Here is a 20577-nt window from a genome sequence, read left to right as displayed (position 1 = left end):
CGATCAAAGCTTCAAACAGTCCTCTTGGTAATTAAAAATCTTCCATGTGCACTGAAGACTGTAAGGGGCACAAAGGGGCCTCCAAGAGCAGGGCAGGGAATATCAGTTGGTGTAAGTATCTGCAGTTGTTGGGATAATTTGAAGACCTCATGGGGCTAAGGAGATTAAGGGGAGGATTTTCATTGTTTCACAGGGGCAAGGGGCAAATCCATTGCTAATTCTTTAATGATGAAAATAGTAAGAAGTCGTTAAATTCCTTTTGGGATTTTAAAAACATTATATGTAAAAATTTATACATAGTGTGCATCTAACACTACTATATATATTTATAACTTATTAATTATGTATTTATATACGATATAAACATAACACACACACACACAGATAAAAAATATGAGTACAACAAAACAGTCCTAGGCTAACTAAAATAAATGATAAAAAGGTTAAAAGACTGAAGAGCCCAGGATATTCAGTGGATGCCTGCACAACATAAAAACATATTGACAGGAGAGAGTAGTAGAACCTGAACATGAAAGGATGTACAGAAAATTAATTCACTGCATCTGAAATTCAAAGTATTTCCTTTTGGCTACACAAGAAAGTTTTAATAAAACCTTTTGTATATATTTCTGAAAGGTAAATATTTTATAGGAAAATGGAGGGATGGAAGAAAAATCTGTTCTATCATGTCTGGTATTAGGATTTTGCTTAATAACTTGCCAAGATATTCTGTTTCCAAGAGCTATGGTATTATGTGTGTACCCAATTAAAGCAATTTTTCTTTGCTTTGTCTCCTAACTTAAATTCAAATGACATATAAACCACCACTGAAAGGGGGCTAAAATGAAAATGCCTCATCCATTGCAAGACTTAATGTATAACGGTTAGTGTATTGACCTTTTAAAAAAAAATCATCGAGTTTTATTTTGATCCAATGCAAATGTTTCTTAATTCCTTGGCTTTCTAAGGCATGGTGACATGTACCATGGTACTTATTAATGCCTTATTTCTTCAATGTAAGTTAAGGTAGAATTTATATTTCTCAAAAAGAAACTCAAAGATTTTAATAATTATGTTACGACTGCAAGAAAAAGGAGAAAAGACTGTATGTATGTGTGTGTATCTGTATGTGTGTGTGTGTGTGTGTGTGCATGCACACACATACACACATATTGTAAAAATTAAAACAAAATGTAGATGGGACTTTACAATCTTCAAAAGTAATCATTGACAGGTAGGTCTCAATAATGAAGTAAATGGTTCTTAACCTATTTATCATGTCTGGTGGTATTCATTAATTCCATTATTCTGCATTTTACTGACTCAATGAAGTTGCTGCACAAAAAGTTACCTTCCTTGACCTTTGAAAAAATAACAGTTCATTTTTGGTAAAAGGCATGAACTGTTGAAATGACAAATGTTTCTTCCTCTTATCCAAATCCCGAACACCATTTACTTTGGGTACTGTTTCACAACACTTCCGAACCAGGTGTCACGTCTTACAGATTTGGGAAGCCTTACCGTCCACAGCCAATGATATTGTGTCTTGTGTGTCTTCAATCCCGTACATGACATCACATCGGTAGCGGCCTGCATCGCTTGCACGCAGCTTGACCATGGTGAGTGAGGCATCCCCCAAGACCTCGGAATGTGTAGGCACGGACACTCTCCCCTTATAGCCCTGACCAATCTTGATATTCCCATTTTGGGCTACAAGAACAGTAGTCTCCTTCAAATCTTTTCCATTTTTGTCCAGTTCAATCTTAGACCATTTGATTCTGAGAAATTCGCTGGAGGTGTTGTAACTGGGTGGTAACGTTGGCATGGTTGAAAAATGACAAGGGAGGTTGACTTTTCCAGAGAGGGAGCCTTTGACAGGTGGGCTTTTTTCCTCTTTGACTAGGAGAAATAGAAAATACAAAATTAACAGCCCTAAAAAACTCAACTGAGTGTATTAAATGAGCGGCTAAGAAATCCTTACAGTAATTTGTTTACTTTTTCAATAGGTGAGATAATTAGAATGAGTTTATATACAAAGACTAGTATACAGTTTTAATAATGTTTTACAACAAAGATATGGATTAATAATGCTCATTTTTATGTACTGAAAATAAGGCATTCATTTTCAAGTATTGGTAACTTAGAGTTCAGTATGTGCAAAATAAGTATGAATACAGTATGTATATATAGCAAGGTAAGCGATCAAGAGTAAAAGGACACTAGAAATTGGTAATGCAGATTTAAAAGATTGGACCAATGTTAGAAAGAGCAGTTGAAAGAAGAATTTATGTCTACAGGTCAGAAAAGGAAAAACATTTAAGATAACTGCCACATTACCTTAGAAGAAATGAAAATAAAATTCAAAGAGGAAGTAAAAATTTAAAAACATATTTCAGTAGATTGGAGCAGGAGGAAGTCTAACACTTGAAGGGCCCTCATTTAGTTCAATGTTTGAACCAAAGGCTTTCATCATAATGACAAAACCAGCTGCAATCACTTTGCAGTGAAACATTACCCCTCAATTATATCCTGGGGGTGGGGGAGGGATTCGGTCTGTTCACCTAACCCACCCAAAGTATTAATCTACAGAATGCATTTCTATTTGAGCTCTTACATTTTTGGGGAGAAAGAATACCTTGACTGAATTTTAACACTATCATATGCAAAAGAAATGTTCTTTTATTCTTACAGGAATCCATAACCCTTTCCTATGTCTTCCCCCATTTTCCAGTTCCTACTAATTGGCTAGACAATATGATGGCAATAACGATGGATAGAAATTATGTTGATATACAAGCAATCCTACTTTATGAAAATATTATGAACAAGTTAAGAGTAGTCTCCAGTTGGAGGAAAATAATAATTCTTAAGTAACAAAATGACGTGTATGTAACACTGTGTGTTAGCAGTCAAGGTATTGGGAACATATATCTCAATATAGACATGCATCAGAAATGATATAGCTGTCAACAGCACCATGGATTCAGTTGGTGATACATCCTTTTGAAAATTTTAGGAAGGTATGGAGATACTACACACTTTAAGAAAAAAAATACTCTCTATTGTTAAAAATTAAAATTTAACTTCATAAAGGCTGGCCTGTAGAATCTTTCATATGATACAAATAAATCTAAAATAACCAATAAAGTATTGTATGTACTGTATTTATGATAAAAATCATACATTTCTAGTTTATAATGATCATACCTGTCATACATTTCTTTATCACCTTACTAGTCATATATAATTTGTCCCAAAACAGGATTTAAGGCATTTCACAAAATTAAATAAAATAAAGTATACTATTAACTGCACTAAGTTAGTCTTTTAAATGTTACTAAGATTATTATCACCTTTAAATATAATATCAATGGAGTAATTCCATTCTATTAAATTCTTGGTTTATAAAATAAATCGCTTACTTAAAGCTCACCCTCAGAGTGAAACAAATCCAATCCTTCACTAAGGACGCTCCAGTGTGAGGGAGTGACATTTAAGTTCCTAGCTGGCAGCTGACAGACCTGGGCCAGACCACAAGTCTCCTTACAACTAATCATGGAATCTTTCAACTTCGGTACTTACTGGGTTCTTCCTCTGTCCCTAAATTAGTTTTAGTTCCTTTGCAGAGTCTAAACCCATTGTTTCCATGCCATCCTATTTCTTTAATTGTTATCTGCACTGACAGCAGTGAGTAATTTTATGATCTTTTAAATAAATCTATAAAGCCAACAGGGTACTCCCTACCCGATTCATAATCTTTTAATTTGGCCCCCATTAGGAAGATGATGACAACACAAAGATTTTTGTTTTGCCAAGAACAGGGGTTCTGAGAAGGGAAGGGGTAAGTATTCTATGATCTAAAAATCTCCTAATTTACATTTACCACATGTTCTAGGAAAGCACATCCACCTTGCTGAAGAATTATTTACATGATTAACTTTACCACAAACAAAGTTTTGTTTTTTTAATGGAGAAAAACAGTTTTACCATCAACCTCAATTATGATATAAAATATGAGATTCTTTATCATCTCCCTAATGATATCCAATTCCATATATTTATTACTAAATTATCATTCTTTTCACAATTTTAGATGTGTAGAGGCAGATACGAGATGCAGTCCAAGCTATTCAATTGGGAGGTTTCTGAAACTCTAAGCATTGCTCAATAACTGTGCTGTTATGCAAAAACATATTGGAACAAAATGATGCCAAAAGGCAAATTACCCAAGGGTTATTTATTGTTCTAGATGTTTATAGATATAAGGAAATCAAAAGCTTTGATTGGATTTAAATATATATTCATGTAGAAACTAGTCTTAACAACAGGATTAACAAAAAGCTGTATGGTCAAGTCTTTTGCGTATAAAATCTTGAATCTTAATGCACTGGGTCACAAGAACTAAGTTCACTAAATCTAAATATTTGAAGGAAGAAACTAAGTAGTTCAGAGGATAATGTTTATAGACTATACATGTTTTTTTAAGGCTACCTATAAGAACTTGTCTAAAACTGTGAACAATTCAAGTAGTAAAAATGAAAATTAACAAAAAGTTCACTGCTTCCACCAGATGGCTTGTGATCTATATGAGTAGACTAAGGGAGAACTCTCAAAATAACAAATGATCAATTACCTTTCATTCTTTGTCAGTAAATTCTGTGGAGAAGAATGACATGAATTCCACCTATACAATTTGACCACATACAAACAAAGACACAGACACACACACACAGAGACACATACACATACACACACACAAACCTTGCCCCAATACATGTCAGATTGAGAATAGGAGAATTTATTATTCTCTAGGTGATAAATTTCACTCTCTTGTTCATTCATTTACTCATGACTGTGCATGACTCATTTATTAATAGTAGAGGGATATCCAAAAAACTAGGTCAGCACTAGATAATCAATCTAATAGGTATTGTTAAAGCACAGCACTCTTCATGCATCAAAACAAAGCCAATAACCAGTGGATAAGGTGTTTATTAATGTTAGTTATTGATTTTTTGAGTGCTGAGGAATAAACAGAGAAAAGCTTAAGATGAAAACACTTGTGTTAACTCCTAACAAATTACTGCTGTATGAACTGGGAAAATTTGTTTTATTTGGATCTTATATTTTCTTACATTTCTTATATTTTCAACTTCTGTACCTCATATAAAAAAACTAAATTCTTCTGAAATTAGTTCCTAACGAGTTATATCTCTTAATCATGATCAAAGATTTACAAAGAACTTTATTCTTGAGTAAAGTATAATGTAGTGGTTAAGAGTATGGACTGTGGAGCCTGACTGCCCAGGTTCAACTCTAGGATTTGTAAGTAAACTGCTGTACTGTCTTCTACACTAGCAGAGCCTCCACACTTTCTGGTAGTACAGTTTCTTCATCTGCAAAATGGGGAGAACAGAAGCATCTTCCTCATTGGACAGTTAAGATTCAATCAATTAACTATGAAAAATACAGAAAAGACCTGACATAGAGAAATTATTCAATATTGCTAGCTATAATTACTATTTTAAAATACTGTCAAGGAGCTATATCCTAAGTACTTTTGGTTTTTTTCCCCATTGTTTGTGTGAACTCTTTGTTTTAAGCAGAAAGCCTAAACTCTGTTTTAAGTGTCCCTCAAGGTTCTCCCATTATTTTCTTTGTTATTCCCCGTCTGTTACTACCCATCTAAACCAACTCCCTTTTCTATATTTCCTTTTTGTGTTCTCCCTTGTGGCTGGATGCTACTGTCCTTCCCTGTCTGTGACCTTCCCCCTTCTTTCCTGAAAACACTGAAGGAGATAGTGCCTGGGGTGTTAACAGATTGGTGGAGTCTAAACTCTGACAGCCATCTTGGTCAGTCACATCTCAATTTAAATGTTACTTCTCAAAGAGGCCATCCCACTGTCCCCTACTCAGGCCATTCTTTACCATACCACTACGCTTTATTTTCATCAACCTGAAAATACTTGGATTGTTAGTTTATTTGTTTGTTGCCTATATTGTATAACTAGGCGATTAAGTTTAATGAAATAGAGAACGGAAGGGGAGGAGAGGAGAGGGGAGGAAAGGAAAAAGAAAAGGAAAAAGGAAAGGAAAGGGAAAAGAAAAGGAAAAAGGAAAGGAAAGGAAAGGAAAAGCAGAGCAAAGCAAATGTAGGTGACGGATAAAAACCTGGCTGTCAGCCTGAAGCCTGCTCTTCATCTTTTTGACTCTTCTCACACTCTCATCTCTTGAGGGTTTGACAGTCTTTCTTTTCTTTATAGGAAAGTCTTTGAGTATATTGAAGAAGGCAGATTTTCAAAAAATATGTATATATGAGCACTTTTGCAGTCTGAAAGTAATCTGGGAAGTTACTGAAAACCCACTTGCTTCTTTAGCATCCTGTTCATTATTTCATTTTATTTAAAACCATTTATTAAATGAAAAATAATATTATTTCAGCTGAAAGTGTTCAGCACTATAAATCACTAAATAGATCAAAAAATAATTCTTTATTCCATTGGCTCCATATGGCCATTCCATGCTCTAGTACTTAAATTTTTATTTAACTAAACACTCAAAAATTACTAAGCTATACTCACCTTTATGCAGTGCATGAGTTATTGCTACTAAGGTAGAACACATCCATAAGATGCTCTTTATATTGATCAACATCTTGTCCTGGAAATGAAGCAAAACAAAAGGAAATCATAAACATTCAGGTTTGTGGTGGGCCATAAATCAACATGCTATTTTGGACACTGCATATAATAAGAGTACAGGAATAGCTCCTCTTAGATTGTAGACACAAGAAAGAACTTGTAATAGGAAAAGTGATCCCAACACTTTGATTATTAATTGGACTCTCACCAAATGTACTAGCTACCAAAATAATCCAGAACCCTGTTTGGGAACATGTAACAGTATGGATGTGTGGGACAACCACAACCCAGTGGGCTGCAGAAAGAACAATAAAGACCACAGCCCAAGTAACTAGCGGCTAGGAATGGGCACAAAGAGGGAGAGGTGACCACAATGTCTATTTAGAAACAGGAAGCTCGTCACAGACAGAGCAAAAGAAGATGGGGAACCAATAGGGAGAGATGATGAAGGAAAGGAATTCATATCAAATGTGAGGTGGGAAAGAACATGGTGGTTCACACACATGCTACCAAAACAGGCAATAAGGAGGACTTCAGCAGGCTTTTTAAAGCCCAGACTCAATTTAGTTTCTAGGAGGCTGAACAAACAAAACAAATGTATTATAAGGAGCTGTTAATTACAAAAAGACCAGTGCTTGCCATGAGTTTTAAAATAGTTCCAAAAGTTCTAAAGTCTGAAGGGTGAAAAAAGAAAGAAAACACTCTGTTCTGAGAGTCGAGAAATCCTGCCCTGGCTTTGCCATTAATTTATTGTGAGGCGTTGACAAAGATATTTAACAGTCTGGGTCTCCGAATGGTCCCTTCCAGCTTGAATTTCTGTGGAGCTGTAATTATGAAGCGAGCAGTACCAGTGTTGGGGACCATCTGGAAAGCAAAGAGCCAATATCAGAAGAAGTGCAGATTACTTGATCCCCATGGTTGTTCCCTCTTCAGCTACATTTAGAACTATTCTATAACCGGCATTGTTGGTTGGCTACTCAGTACGCATTCCTCTTTTTCTTTTCTAAAAAAAATTTTTTTAATGTTTTTTATTTATTTCCAAGAGACAGAGAGAGACAGTGCAAGCAGGAGCTTGAACCCACAAACTGTGAGATCATGACCTGAGTTGAAGTTGGATGCTCAACCAACTGAGCCCCCCAGGCGCCCCCCTTTCTCCTTTCTAACAAAACGGATTCCATTCTAATATCTACCCTCTTTCACACAGCCATATACTTTAGAGGCGCCTGGGTCAAACTTAGCCAAGGGAATAAGCCTGATTATCCTAAGTCAGTCACACTGCTCCTGTTCATTTTGCCAATGATTGGTTTTGGAATGAGCACATGATACAGTTTTTTACTAATGAGGTGTGAGGGGGATCTCGGCAGGATATAATGGGATGCCCCTATTCTTAAGGTATCTTAAGATATAGGGGGGAAATATCTTAAGATATCTTAAAAATAGGAGGGAAAAAAAGGAAGAGGTGGTTTCTTCCATGAATACTGTCACAATAGGTTATTTCTTCTCAACTGTTGTAGCCATCTTCTATCCCTGAGGGTACGAGATAGCCTTTCTCACAAAGGTGAGAAAGAATCAGGACGGTTAGGGCTTAAGCCCTCAAACATTAGGCTAGAGTAAGCTGTCTCTTTGAACTTCTTCTTAAATGAAATAAATTCCTTTATTACATAAACCCAATAATATCAGAGATTTTTGTTACTTGTAGCTGAAGGCATCATAACTGACACATTTGACACAGTGTCCAAAATAACTTCCTAATATCTTCTTTAGAAAATATATAAATTCCATATGACTTAGGACACCTAGATTGAAAAGAAGTAAATGTCATAAGAGTCCAAGTCCAATTTGGGTTCAAGTTCAATTTCATAATTATGACAGCTACTCCTTTTTCCTTGGTATTCTTTTCCATTTGATTGCTTTATTTTATATATTGTGAAATAAGCATTAAACCTCTCTAAAACAAAGTCCTAAAGAGCATCTTTTAAACCTAATAAATTATATATAATTTATGAATGACCTTGGTAATCAGGTTTATTATTTATCATTAAATTAATGGAATATGTAGTAGATACTATTAAACACTAACTGCAAAATTTAGTTTCTACATTTCCATATTTCTTATAAGCTACTATAGCAAATGAGAAGCATACACTTATATTTCAGAAACAAATAAAAATATCACTTCCACATATTCTATAGTTTAAAGTTGCTAAAGTGAAATCTTAGGTTGTTATTATTAAAATCTATTAAAGAAAGTGCATTTCATGAGTATTAACTGAATTTGAGAAACATTTTTATAAATATAAGTAATTTCTGTCATGAAAGAAAAAATTGTTCTCAATTTTTTTCTATTTTTCAGTAAATTTTTATTTTATAAAATTTTTATTTTATTTTATTTTATTTGCATCATATTAAAAGTATGGTCTCCATTGTCAAATAGCCCTGAATTCTAGTTCTGAATACTCCACTAATACTCCGTGATTTGGAGTAAATTACTAACTCCCTTATTTTCAGTAGCTTCTTAATTGTGAAAAGTAGTACTTAACTGTTGGAGTGACCATAAGGATTGACAAAACAATGCGTACGAAATATAGCTCAGTGATACAGTGTACTCATACTCAATATTTCTTATTAAAATTAATTCAGGTTTTATATACATGTTCTCCTCCTGCATTCATATCACTAATAGTAAAAAGAAAAGTATTTGAACCTGTTGGATTTGAAAATTATAATCTAGGTTACCATAATATAAGCAGTGTATAACTTTACGCTTACAATAAATTACCCTATGACTTACTGCTATATGCTTTGAGTCATTGCTTGTAAATGTGTTTTATCTCCTCTGTATAACAGTAGTCTCTGTAGAACAGACCTAGTGTCGCATTCAACTTGCTAATTACCACAATATCCCACAGTGCCAGGTTCAGAGTAGACCCCTGAGAAAGGTTTATGGACCATTTGCAGGACTAGTGCCTCTATTTCCTATTCTGAAACACACTTTGAAGAGAAGTCCCAACAATCCCTTATCAATGTGGGCATGTAAGCTAATTAATACCTGAAATACATGTAAACCAGTCCAGTTGAATGTTTACCATGACACAATAAAATCTAATGTTTGTCAGTATTTGGAGTGTCAGATCTCATAACATAATAGGACAAGGTGTGACCTTGACCCAGGGATGGGTCTTTTGCATCCTAATTTTCTATCTAAGACCAGTTTTCAAAGTCTAACTTTTTGTGCCATTCTTCATCCTTACAAAAGTGCCTTTGTTTTTTATGGGAGAGAGGAAAATGATCTTTCATTTACAGAACAAATAAACTTATCACTTGCCTTAAGATTGCCCCAAGGCAAATCTAGGGAAGGAAGCCAGTAAATTAAAAATACAAGAGAGATCAATCATGTTTTAAATATATTTGTATAAATACGCTTGAATTAATTCACAACATTTAAAAATTGGGAGTTTTCACAGTAAGTGTTAGATCTCTTTCGAAAAATCAGCAAACAGCTCTAGGTGCATATTCTTGCCGGCCCATCGTCAGCACTAGGCAAAGAGGAGCCTCTCACCTTGGCTCCATGAACTCATGGTTATCACTGGCCCCACTTGTTTTCACATCCATTACTACTCCATGCCTGATCCCTGTAGGCATGTGAGCTTGCGATCCTTGATTTGAAGAATGGCCATTTATCTCTTTAGTAAATATCTAAGAGTGCTTCTACTGACTACATTTCCGTGGCCTCTTCCTTGGACTCCATGGGCATTCATTCCATTTCTCTAATTTTCTTAAGGCTATGTCAATGCTCATGCTTGTTAAGGCACACTGTTTACCTTCTGCATTTGATGTTACTAAATAAGAAAAACTTTTAAAACCTCTCTTTTATTTTTTTAGTGCCACTCCAGCACACACTTCTATTTTTTTGCTCTTCTGTGTCTGTCTTGTAAGCATAATCTGCTAGTGATAACAAGTGTGTCTGGATAGAAAGACCTGGAAGATATGAAAGCCAGTGCCTATATTTAGCTTTCACTCCAGTGTAGTCAATGAGAAGAGGCGAGTCATCGAACGATCAAGACAGAGCTGACTGAGGCTGTTTAATTGTCTGGGAGACACAAGAGACAAGGTCAATAGGACTCCTATCCATGAGAAACGTCTGCAGAGAGGGTAAGAGTCAGGCCAAGGATGGTCTGCCTTGAAGAAAGATAGCCAAGGTTCTAGAAAACAAACATTTAATATTCTCCCTTAATCTTGTGAAAGATCCAGTGAGCAAAGGGTGACTTAGGGACACAGACTTCATGCCTTCTAGTCTTCAAATTAGTTAACCTGGACAACCAATTGTCCAGGACATCTTAACCACAAGGTGGATATAATGGGTACTGCCTATCATGTTGCTCGTGGGTGCTTTCGCACAGGAGGAATCATTGTAATCCAGAGAAAAATCTCATGGTTAAACATGAAATCTTATGAATTCACTTCATAGGAGTAATGGCCCCATGTGAATTTATCACTAACCTTCGACTGGATTCCTAAAGCTGGACTTAACTAAGCTTTTTCATGTCATTGCCTCTTCATGGTGCTCTTTTCTCTGCCTAATTCCTCCCTCATGACTCTGAAACACTGCACACTCTGTTCCCTTTACCATGCTCTATTTTCAGCAAAGCACATAGCACATATCATTTTATATATGTATTTGGGAATTGTCTTTCTCTACTCATCATAATATAAGCTCTGGAAGAGCAGTCTTTGATGTTTTGTTCATATCCACAGTGCCTAGCACACAGTAAATGTGTGTTGAATGAATGCTCTCATTTTTTTCATAATAAGATGCATATTATAAAGTCTATTTGGTACAATACTTTCTTCATTTAAAATACAGTCTCTTAAGATTGTTCCAAGTCAGCAAGTAGTTTTTCTCTGTTGTTTTTAACAGTTGCATCTGATGAATGCACCATCTTTTATTTCACCAGTTCTTATAGCCATTAAGGTGTTTCCAAAGTTTTGCTATTAGAAACAGTGCTGCAAAGGATGTCCTTGTCCATTCATCTTGGGTGATATTTGTACCAGTATCTATATGACAATATCTAGAAGAAGAATTGCTGGGCCCAAGAGTCTATGCTTTTTTAAATTTTTCTGATAGCTATTACCAAATTATTTTGTAAAGAAGATGGACCTATTTATAGTGCCACAGTAGTATGTGAGAGATGCAGTTTCCCTACAAGTTGGCCAAAACAAACTTTTATCAAACTTTTAAAATATCTACTGCTGTGGTTGATGAAAAAATAGGGAACATATCATTTTTTAAATTACTATTTCTTTAATTATGGATGAAGATGAGCAATTTCTCATATGGCTAAAAACACATTTTTTCTTCTGCCAACTGCCTATATATCACGTGTGAGAGTTTTGGGCTAGATTGTGGTCTTTCACTTATTTGTAAAAGTTCTTATTATAGCCAAAGAGTTATTAGCTCTTTGTCTATCTTATGTTGCCAATGTTTTCCAAATGTGTGATTTGTTCTTGTGTAAATAATTTGTTATTTATTCATACTTATCAATCTTTTCTAGTATGGCTTCAGGATTTTATCTTTTGCTTAAAACAGGTTTCTCTGGGGCGCCTGGGTGGCTCAGTTGGTTGAGCATCTGGCTTCAGCTCAGGTCATGACTCACGGTTCATGGGTTTGAGCCCTGCGTCAGGTTCTGTGCTGACAGGTAGCTCAGAGCCTGGAGCCTGCTTCTGGTTCTGTGTCTCCTTCTCTCTCTGACCCTCCCCTGATCACACTGTCTCTCTCTGTCTCTCAAAAATAAATAAATGTTTTAAAAATTAAAAAAAAAACCAAGTTTCTCTATTTCCATTTTATTATTTTAAAAGTCCTATAATTTCCTCTATTTATTTTTTAGATGTCATTCTCTACATTCCATATTTGCTCTATCTTTACTTTATTTGAGGATAAGAAATGAGGTAGAGATCGACTCTTACTCTGAGTGGCCAGTCATCTCCAAGCCATTTGTTGAATAATCTTTCTTTTCCACTGAATTTCCATGTCCATTATAGTATATTTCTGGACTCTGTATCCTGTCCAGTGAAACTAGACAATTCTTAAAGCAAAATGCTCCTATCTAACTCACTTTATAGGTTTAGTAAAAAATGTACAATTTGGGTAACAGTATTTTTATTAAGATTATGGAGTTAGATCAGTAGAAGTCCCATGGATGTAATCTATTAATATCACTTATTTGTAGTTTTTCATTTGCTTTCCCACAGATACTCACCCTTTTGATGTGTATAACTGTATATCCATTTATTAGATTTTGACATCAAGCTTTGTGATTCCAAGTGAAGTGTTCATATCACCACACCACAGGTGATAGCAACTCAGTAGTTTGATAATAAAAAGAATTCAGCTTGCATATTATATATGTGTTTATTATAAGCTATGTAATCTCACTTTTATAGACATAAACACCTCTTAAAATTCTTAGAAGATCAAAGAAGATATATATAGAGACAGAAATGAGGCAATTTAAACATAGATCTGCATTTATGCCCTTTTATAGATGACAGATCTATCCAGAGAAGTTTCAGGAGACTTAACAGGGAAACACATTCAACAAAGAAACTTTGCACTGACCAGTGAAATACAACCACCCTGACACACTCAAGGATAAGAAGACAGCAGATCAAAAAGGCTTGAAGAATACATATAAATATAATATAAATGCATAAGTGTATATTTATGTGTGTGTATGTGTAATTTACTAAACCTAGGCTGTCAGAGGAAACTGGCAAAAATTCACTATTTCTACTTTCTCTTGTTCTGATTCCCAATCAGAGTGATCTCCAGTGTGTTTTCTGGTAAAGTACATACCTGTGCAACAATCAGAATGTATTCTCAGACTAGAGTAACTCACTCCAAACAATGAGTGTTTGTGAGTCCTAACTGGTTTCTCTAAGTGGATGGTGAAATAATCCCTTAACCATAGTCACTCATTCTTCTCCTCAAAAGAACCAGGTGTCTTGAGAAGTTGGCCTCAGCCACAGAGCAATATACCATTTTAAACACAGTTTCCAGTGATGTTTGTCCATGAATAAAGTCAACAAAAAGGTTTAAACTATACTAGGAAAGAAGAGCTTGGTTACATGACCACTGGGAGACAGCCTTGGTGGATCTCTGTGAGCTCAAGCTCAATTAGGGACCAATTATCAACCACAAAGTACTTACACATAATAGTAAAGGTGAGGAAAAATAGAACACTGTATTTTTTTTTAACATTAATTATATTCAGCCCTAGGTTAGCTTTTTAGCCTTTCAAACAGAATTTACAAGCATGCAGATCTAGGTATCTTAGAATATCAGAGACATTCCCTTCCAGTTTGTAAACACAGAGAATTAGAGGAAACCTACATGTGTAAATATATAAATCTAGAGTGATTCTTCTCAAACTTCATTTTTTTAAAAACAGGAAATACAATTTAGGAATAACTTCTATCTAGTAGGAAAAACAAAAATTTGAGTTCTGACATAAATCTTTAGATTGTCTTAATCTCATCCCTCTTCCCACCAATGGTAAGATTAAGGACTGCAGACTTCCTGCTGGAGGAAGCAATTGCTCAATCACTTTGGAATCCACTGGAACCCTTGCAGTATTAGTTGGGACAGGCATATGTGATTGAGAAAAGTCCTTTCTTTATTGAAGAATCAGCACTACAAGTCAGTCCCTGAGACGTTTTGCTTGATATGCTCTTACCTACAAGCTACATATTCTCCAAACTGGGAACAGATTTAATCGCAGAAAACTAGTGGTTGCTTCCAACGATGGCTTCCCATTTTTATATTAAACTCACAACATCCTATTTTAGGAATTTACAGGAATATTTTCATGTAAGTTTGGCACGACTGACAAGAAGTTCTTAAAATAATTTAGGTCACAGCTTTTAGGAGTCAAAAAGAAAAGGAACATGAATCAATTAGATACGAAAATTTGAGCTCTCAAAGAGACTTAAAGCCCCGTTCTTCTGAGGGAAAGCAAGGAAGCAGGAGAGTTTAAAATGCAGTGTGTAAGTGGCAGCGTCTAGATCCTACCACCTTCCCCAGGGTTCCTAACTCAGTAGTTTCATTAATGTGGACTGAGTTCCCACTGTGGGCGGAACCCCAGCTAAAGCTCCTGATGCACAGGGACCCAAGTAACACCCACAGCCCCTTAATGTTTGCCCTCATTGGAATTCTATCAGTCGTGCAATAGACTAAAAATGTTTAAACTAACTTGAACATATTTAAAAAGTCAATATATAAAGCACAGAAAAAACTCATGTCATTTTTCTGCCAAAAAAGACAAGTTTGCTTGGAGTATATCTTTACTTCCTCCCGGTCGCAAGGCAAAAACTCCTCCTACCACTCCCAAGTAGCGAAAAAATATTTTTTAAAAAACTGTTAATAAGAGCATTTAGCACCTCCTGGACAGAAGTCAGCCTCTAAGAGCAGCGGGCAGCCTCAGGGCGGGGTATGAGATGCGAGCTGAGCCCCGCCCCGCCCGGCTGATAGAGCTTGGCTCCGCCCCTATTGGCCTCTGGGCGGAGACACGAGGCGCCCTGCCAGCCTCTGGCTGGGCGCACAGCCGGTTCCGCACTGCGCAGCAGTTGTCTCTGAGCCCAAGTCACACCCGTCTCAGGCCGAGAGCTGAAGTCCCAGCCCACGTGGCGGCGGCTGGTAAACTCCGGCGCATCGAGGAGCGCCCGGTGCTGTTCCTAACCCACGCCCGCTGAGCAAGTGGGGGTCGGCCCAAGGCCTCAGCCGCTTTAAAGGGCTAGTTTCTCCTTTACCCTAACATCCTGGCATGCGTCTTTAGTCATGTTTGTTGTCGCTTATAGGATGTAAAAATATATCTTAAAAGGAGACGCGAAATTTAGCCTCAAACCTTGAAACGTATCCTACTGGCCTGGTCCTGTCTGTTTGTATGTATCATCCGTATCTCTGTTCCTTGCTTTCTCCCACTTCTTCCACTGTCCCCTTCTTTACTTTTCCCTTCCCTTTTCTTCTTTTTCCTCTCGGCGCACTCCTTCCTCCAAAATTCCACGTTCAATTGCGTTTTGAAATTGAGTAAATTTAAAGTTTGGATTAGGGGCCTTTCCTTTGTAATATCTTGGGGCAGGGCCCCAGCATTGGGTTCAGTGGTCAAGGGCCTTTGTAAAGTTTCCAAAAGTAAGGCATTCTCTACTATGTTTCTTAAAGTAATGCTTAGGATTGAACATCAAGCCCTCCAAAACTTGGTTCCGCCCCAGGCCATGTGTTGACGTCCCCCAAGCTGCAGACTTGGCCCAGAGCTGTGCGCACATCCCTGCTGACTCAGGAGCAGGCGCGCTTCCGTACTTTGTAAAGGCAAGTTCTCCATTCCTGGTCCTTCAACCCCCTAGATTTATCACACATTCTTAAATACAAAACTAATGACTAAAGGTTCTTCACTGAATATATGGTTGTAAAAGTGGCTTGCTTGGGCTTTTTGGTGGGGGGCCTTGGTTTCCTCCACCTGTGCTAAACTTCTCCATCAGGGGGCGCCCACATCCGCCACAAAACACCCTATTCCTAGACATCTGTGTTCTGCAAGCCCTTAGCACGCGCACTGGGGGCAGATCGGAGGGAGCTCACAGACTCGCTCCTCCCTCCTTGCCGGCCTCAGCCGACCAAGGAGGCAGGGATTTCACACTAGCCATTCATTTGTCAGTCGTGGGGGAGGGGGCGTAGGAGCGAAAGAAACTGAGCAGAGGCTGGGAGAGGGGATGGGAGGCAGAGAAGATGGAGACAGAAGAGGGAGAGACAAAGATGAGAAGCGGGACACAGATAGCAAGACTGTCTTTCAGTCTGCATGTGTGCGCACGGTGGGACAGCTCTCCAGGCGTTGTGTAGATTTCTCCTCCCTCCTGCTGCACCTCCCGGGGACAAGCAGGGCTTGCTGGGGAGCAGCTGGATCGGAGAGCAAATAGTTTAAGCTATGACACTATTTTTCTACCTCGCTCTCCGCTGCTCAACACAGTGGTCGCTCCACGCCCAGTGACACAGACAGGAAGCCTGGACAATCCTGATGCCCCCATACCCGCGCGCAGTAGGGATGCCGTCAGGAGGCGCCCACACCTCTGCAGGGTGGTGGGACGCTCCAGCCTAGGGCGTCCCCTGGGACTCCCGGCACACGCTTTCCCCGGCCTCTCGACCAGCCAGTAAAGTTGCTCAACTAGGGCCAGGAGCTGGGAGGGGGGTGGGGAGATGTAAGGAAAAGGATAACTGCTGTTGTAAGGGCGAGAGGACTGGTCCTAGAGGCCCCGGATTCGGGGCCACCTTTGTCTGGAGAGCGCTCTGAGCACTGGGTTTGCTGATAGAGACGAGAGTGGAAGCCTCCACTTCGCTCTTCTGGGTGAGATAAAATTCTTGCACATCCCTAAAGATTCAAGGCAAGCTTTTCCCGCCCAGGCGCTTCCCAGACCTCCGCGGCACTCCAACAACCCCACCCCCATCCCCTACTCCCAGCCGGCGGTCCTCGGCGTTCAGCGCGCAGGACAAAAGAACCCAGGGGCGCCGAGGAGGGCCTTGACAGCCCCCCAGTCTCCAAAGAGACGCAGCCCAGCGACCCTGCCCATCTTCCGGCCGGACCTCTTCCCTGACTGCCTGCTGGCAGAGGGAGTCACGTCCGCCCGCTCCCGGGCTGCGGGGGCGCAGGACCGTCCTGTCAGGAGCTGCCCCGGAGTAGCATTCCAGGAACGCCAGGCACCTACCACACACTAGGGGCCCGGGAGCCAGGTGGCCCGCACCAAGGCGGTTTTGAGGACTTGCAAGTGGACAAGTCTTGGGAGTCCTCATTCAAACTTTTGCCTCCAGCAGGTTACCAAAAAGGAAGAATAAGAAGAAGAAGAAGAAGAAGAAGAAGAAGAAGAAGTAGAAGTAGAAGTAGAAGAAGAAGAAGAAGAAGAAGAAGAAGAAGAAGAAGAAGAAGAAGAAAAAATAAAGAAAGAAAAAAGAAAAAAAAGCTCAAGGTGCCATCGGTCCCTCCTGCTCTCCAGCTCAAGACCCCACGACTTTTCTAAGGGTTCGCTACAATTCTCTTCCCTCCCTTCCCCCAATTCCGTTAGTCCTTCTACCCCCACCCGATTCTGGACTTCTTTTGTCTGTCTGCATCTTTTTCAGCACCACGGCCCCTCAGTATTCCTCTCTCCAAACGTCCTTCTGAAAGTTACCTGCATTTTTAAAGTGTATATATTTTCTTAACTTCGCCTCACAGCTAGTTCTCTTTGCTTTAATTAAAGCCTTCTACCAATTACAATGTACTTCGTTTTTCTAAGCTCGCTCGTTTTTTTTTTTCCCTATTTTTTTAAGGGGAACAAAAGAAACGTGATTACCTTGAAAGGCGGCTTATTGCAGTTTGGGGGGGAAAATCACCGCAGCGCTGCACGAATGGGCTCGGTGCTGCCGGGGCGGGTCACATAGGAAGCGCGGTGGCCTGGGGAAGGGTGCGGAGGGTGCGGGACGGTGCTCAAGGATGCAGGAGGATGCGGGGCTGGCCGCAGATCCCGGTCCCAGCGCCTGTCCACAGCACCTAATGTTCGCGGCTGTTGCTCCCACCCGCCTGGAGTTCTTCCCCAGAAAGGTTTGGGGCAGCTCGCCTGCAAGTTCAAATGCGGGTTGTGACACCCATCATCATTATATCACTGTACCGTCAGCACCGAGGAGGAGACTCTGCGAGGAGGAGGAGGAGGAGGAAGAGGAGGAGGGTTCATTCACAGGCTCCTGAAGCGCTCCACAGCTTCAGCCACTCCTAAGAGCCCAGGCTTGGAAAGCAGAGGCAGAGGGGCGGAAAGGCAGCTCCCCGCGCCTGCGGTAGGGACCGCCTGCCTCCCTCCCCAGGCACTCCCACCTCTCGGCGTTTCTTCCTGACAAGAAGTACCAATCGGCTTGGGGACAGCAGCGCTCCCCATTCAGCGACTCACTAAGTAACATCGCGCTGTGCGCACGGAAACCACTGCCCTCCCACCCCTCCCCACCCCCACTTCCCCGCCCCCTGTGCTGCCAGTTCTGGGTTAGGGGAAAGGAGCCCTCAGGCTCTTGTGGGGCAGGCCAGCACTAGACAATTGAGCACCCTCAGTTCTTCTTGGGAGCGGACGAAACTCTGTAAAATCAGCAAAGAACTTGGTTACAGCGTGTTTACGCGGCCACAAAGCCTGCCCGTCCCATCTGAGGGAAGTGTCAGGCTTGCGCCCTCCGCCAACCTGAAAGAGACATTGAGAAAATGAGATCCTTCTAAGACCTAGAGGGAAAGTGTAAGCACTGCCTTTCCTGGGAACTGCCCAAAGAGGAGCCCAACATCACGGCCCAATTTACAAAGACCCTGGTAATAATAAAGAGCTGGACAGGAAATTCCCCGAAGCAAATCCCTTGTTGGATTTAAACAGTCTCTTACTCTGCCACAAATGTACATAAGTCTCTATTTTGCTTTCTTCCTTCTTCCTTTCCCTCTGTTTTACAAAGTGTCCCTCATGGTAGAAAATTTAGTAATTTTTCTGAGTGACACACTGCTTGGATCTACCAATCCCCTTCCTCGTGGTCAGGAAATGGGACCCTAATCTTTCATGAGTTTATGTGATTTGTGTTTTTAGCCAGGCCCACCAACTATGTAAACAACATCAACACAAGGAAGAGTCCTCTGCATTGTGTAACAAAAGATTTCCTATAGGACCTTAGAGAGCAAAGGGTCAACCAGTTGACACAAAGGATTTCTGCCCCTTAGAAAAGAGGGACTTTGTATTTTCCTTTGCTTTGAAGTCAAGTATGAGTTTATACAATGGGAACAAAGTAAGTCCAAGGTGCACATCAGTTTAACACTGGGGATGCTGGGATGGAGAGCAAACTTTGTGCTACACAAGCATGGAAGCATCCTCATCATTTTTCTCACTGATATCTCTACTTAGAAAATTAATATCAAACACAACAGTGAGAATTTAAAAAAAAGTGCAGCTTCCCTTTGAGTTTCTTTGAGTAGGTGGGCCTTACATTCACACTTTAAAACGTGTAGAAGCCTAGACATCTGTACATGCACATCTACCAGGTTTATTTTCTAAGTTTCTTTTGCAGGCTGTATGCATTCTGCATGATGCTACATTTTAAGTGATAAACAAGTAGAAGTTTTGGTGGAATTTCAGTTCTCAAAATGTGCGTTACCCATTTCTTTTTAGTTATTTCTTTATCAGCTCACTACAGTAAATAATGTAACTTAATTATAGAATTTAGGAATGATTTTGTTTGACAATGTTTTATTTACTCTTAATATAGTTATCATACTACTATTCTTAACACTGAAATTCTATTTCATTAAATATTTAGACTAACAGAGTGACAGAACAGAATCGGACTTTAACCTTTAGATTTAATAGACAAGCAAACTAAAAGCTGAGAGAGTTTTCCTAAAGTTACCCAATTAAAAGCAGAGCTGTTACCAGAACACAATTCTTGACACTGGGTACAGAGGTCTTTTCAGAGCTCCTCACAGCAACTTTACAATCAAGATCACTTCATTCAAAAAGGGAGAAAAAGGAAATAAAAGAATCTTTATTGGAATTTATACTTTAGGCATTAGAACTTTCTCTGAAACATTTCGAAGTATGTACTACTGCTCTCATTCTTAAATTTGAGTAAACTTAGTCGACTTTCAATGAGTTTAAATGTCTTGCCCAACGGTACTTTCTCAGTGGTAGATCTACCCATCTGAGAAGCTTAATATCTACTATCCTGCTCTCCCTTCATCATATAGTGACGTAAAACACTTCTACAAAGGCAACCTAAAGCAGAAGAGAGCAACCAACAGCAGATTAATATCCGTTTTCAAGGAAATGTTAATACTGAACAGTCACTATAAGTAATGTCATCTTTTCATGATGAAATATGATGAAAAATTAAGGTTGAGAGATTACTTAC

General features: G+C 39.2%; 2 protein-coding genes across 6 annotated transcripts in view; both read right to left on the bottom strand.

Annotated features, from left to right (window-relative positions):
• The window catches only part of VCAN (versican), a 157857-nt gene that overhangs the window by 89338 nt on the left and 47942 nt on the right, over positions 1-20577 (bottom strand). For 3 of the 5 annotated variants that reach the window (XM_029942544.1, XM_029942547.1, XM_029942543.1), the window contains exons 3-4: positions 6582-6660; positions 1522-1899 (exon numbers count right to left, since the gene is read on the bottom strand). In XM_029942544.1, the coding sequence (XP_029798404.1) occupies positions 1522-1899; positions 6582-6660 (457 nt within the window). Of the gene's footprint in view, positions 1-1521; positions 1900-6581; positions 6661-18008; positions 18597-20577 lie in introns of those variants that run through there. The other 2 variants (XM_029942545.1, XM_029942546.1) reach the window with 2 other exon arrangements.
• Positions 6643-20577, bottom strand: part of XRCC4 (X-ray repair cross complementing 4) — a 340456-nt gene continuing 326521 nt past the window's right edge. Inside the window, exon 10 of the transcript XR_003909977.1 lies at positions 6643-6660. The gene's annotated coding sequence lies outside the window, so the exon portion shown is untranslated. The remainder of the gene's footprint in view (positions 6661-20577) is intronic.

This window comes from Suricata suricatta, chromosome 6, assembly GCF_006229205.1.
Source record: "Suricata suricatta isolate VVHF042 chromosome 6, meerkat_22Aug2017_6uvM2_HiC, whole genome shotgun sequence".
NCBI classification, from domain to species: domain Eukaryota; kingdom Metazoa; phylum Chordata; class Mammalia; order Carnivora; family Herpestidae; genus Suricata; species Suricata suricatta.
Note: the sequence above shows the minus strand (reverse complement) of the source record. Positions and strands in the feature narration are given on the sequence as shown.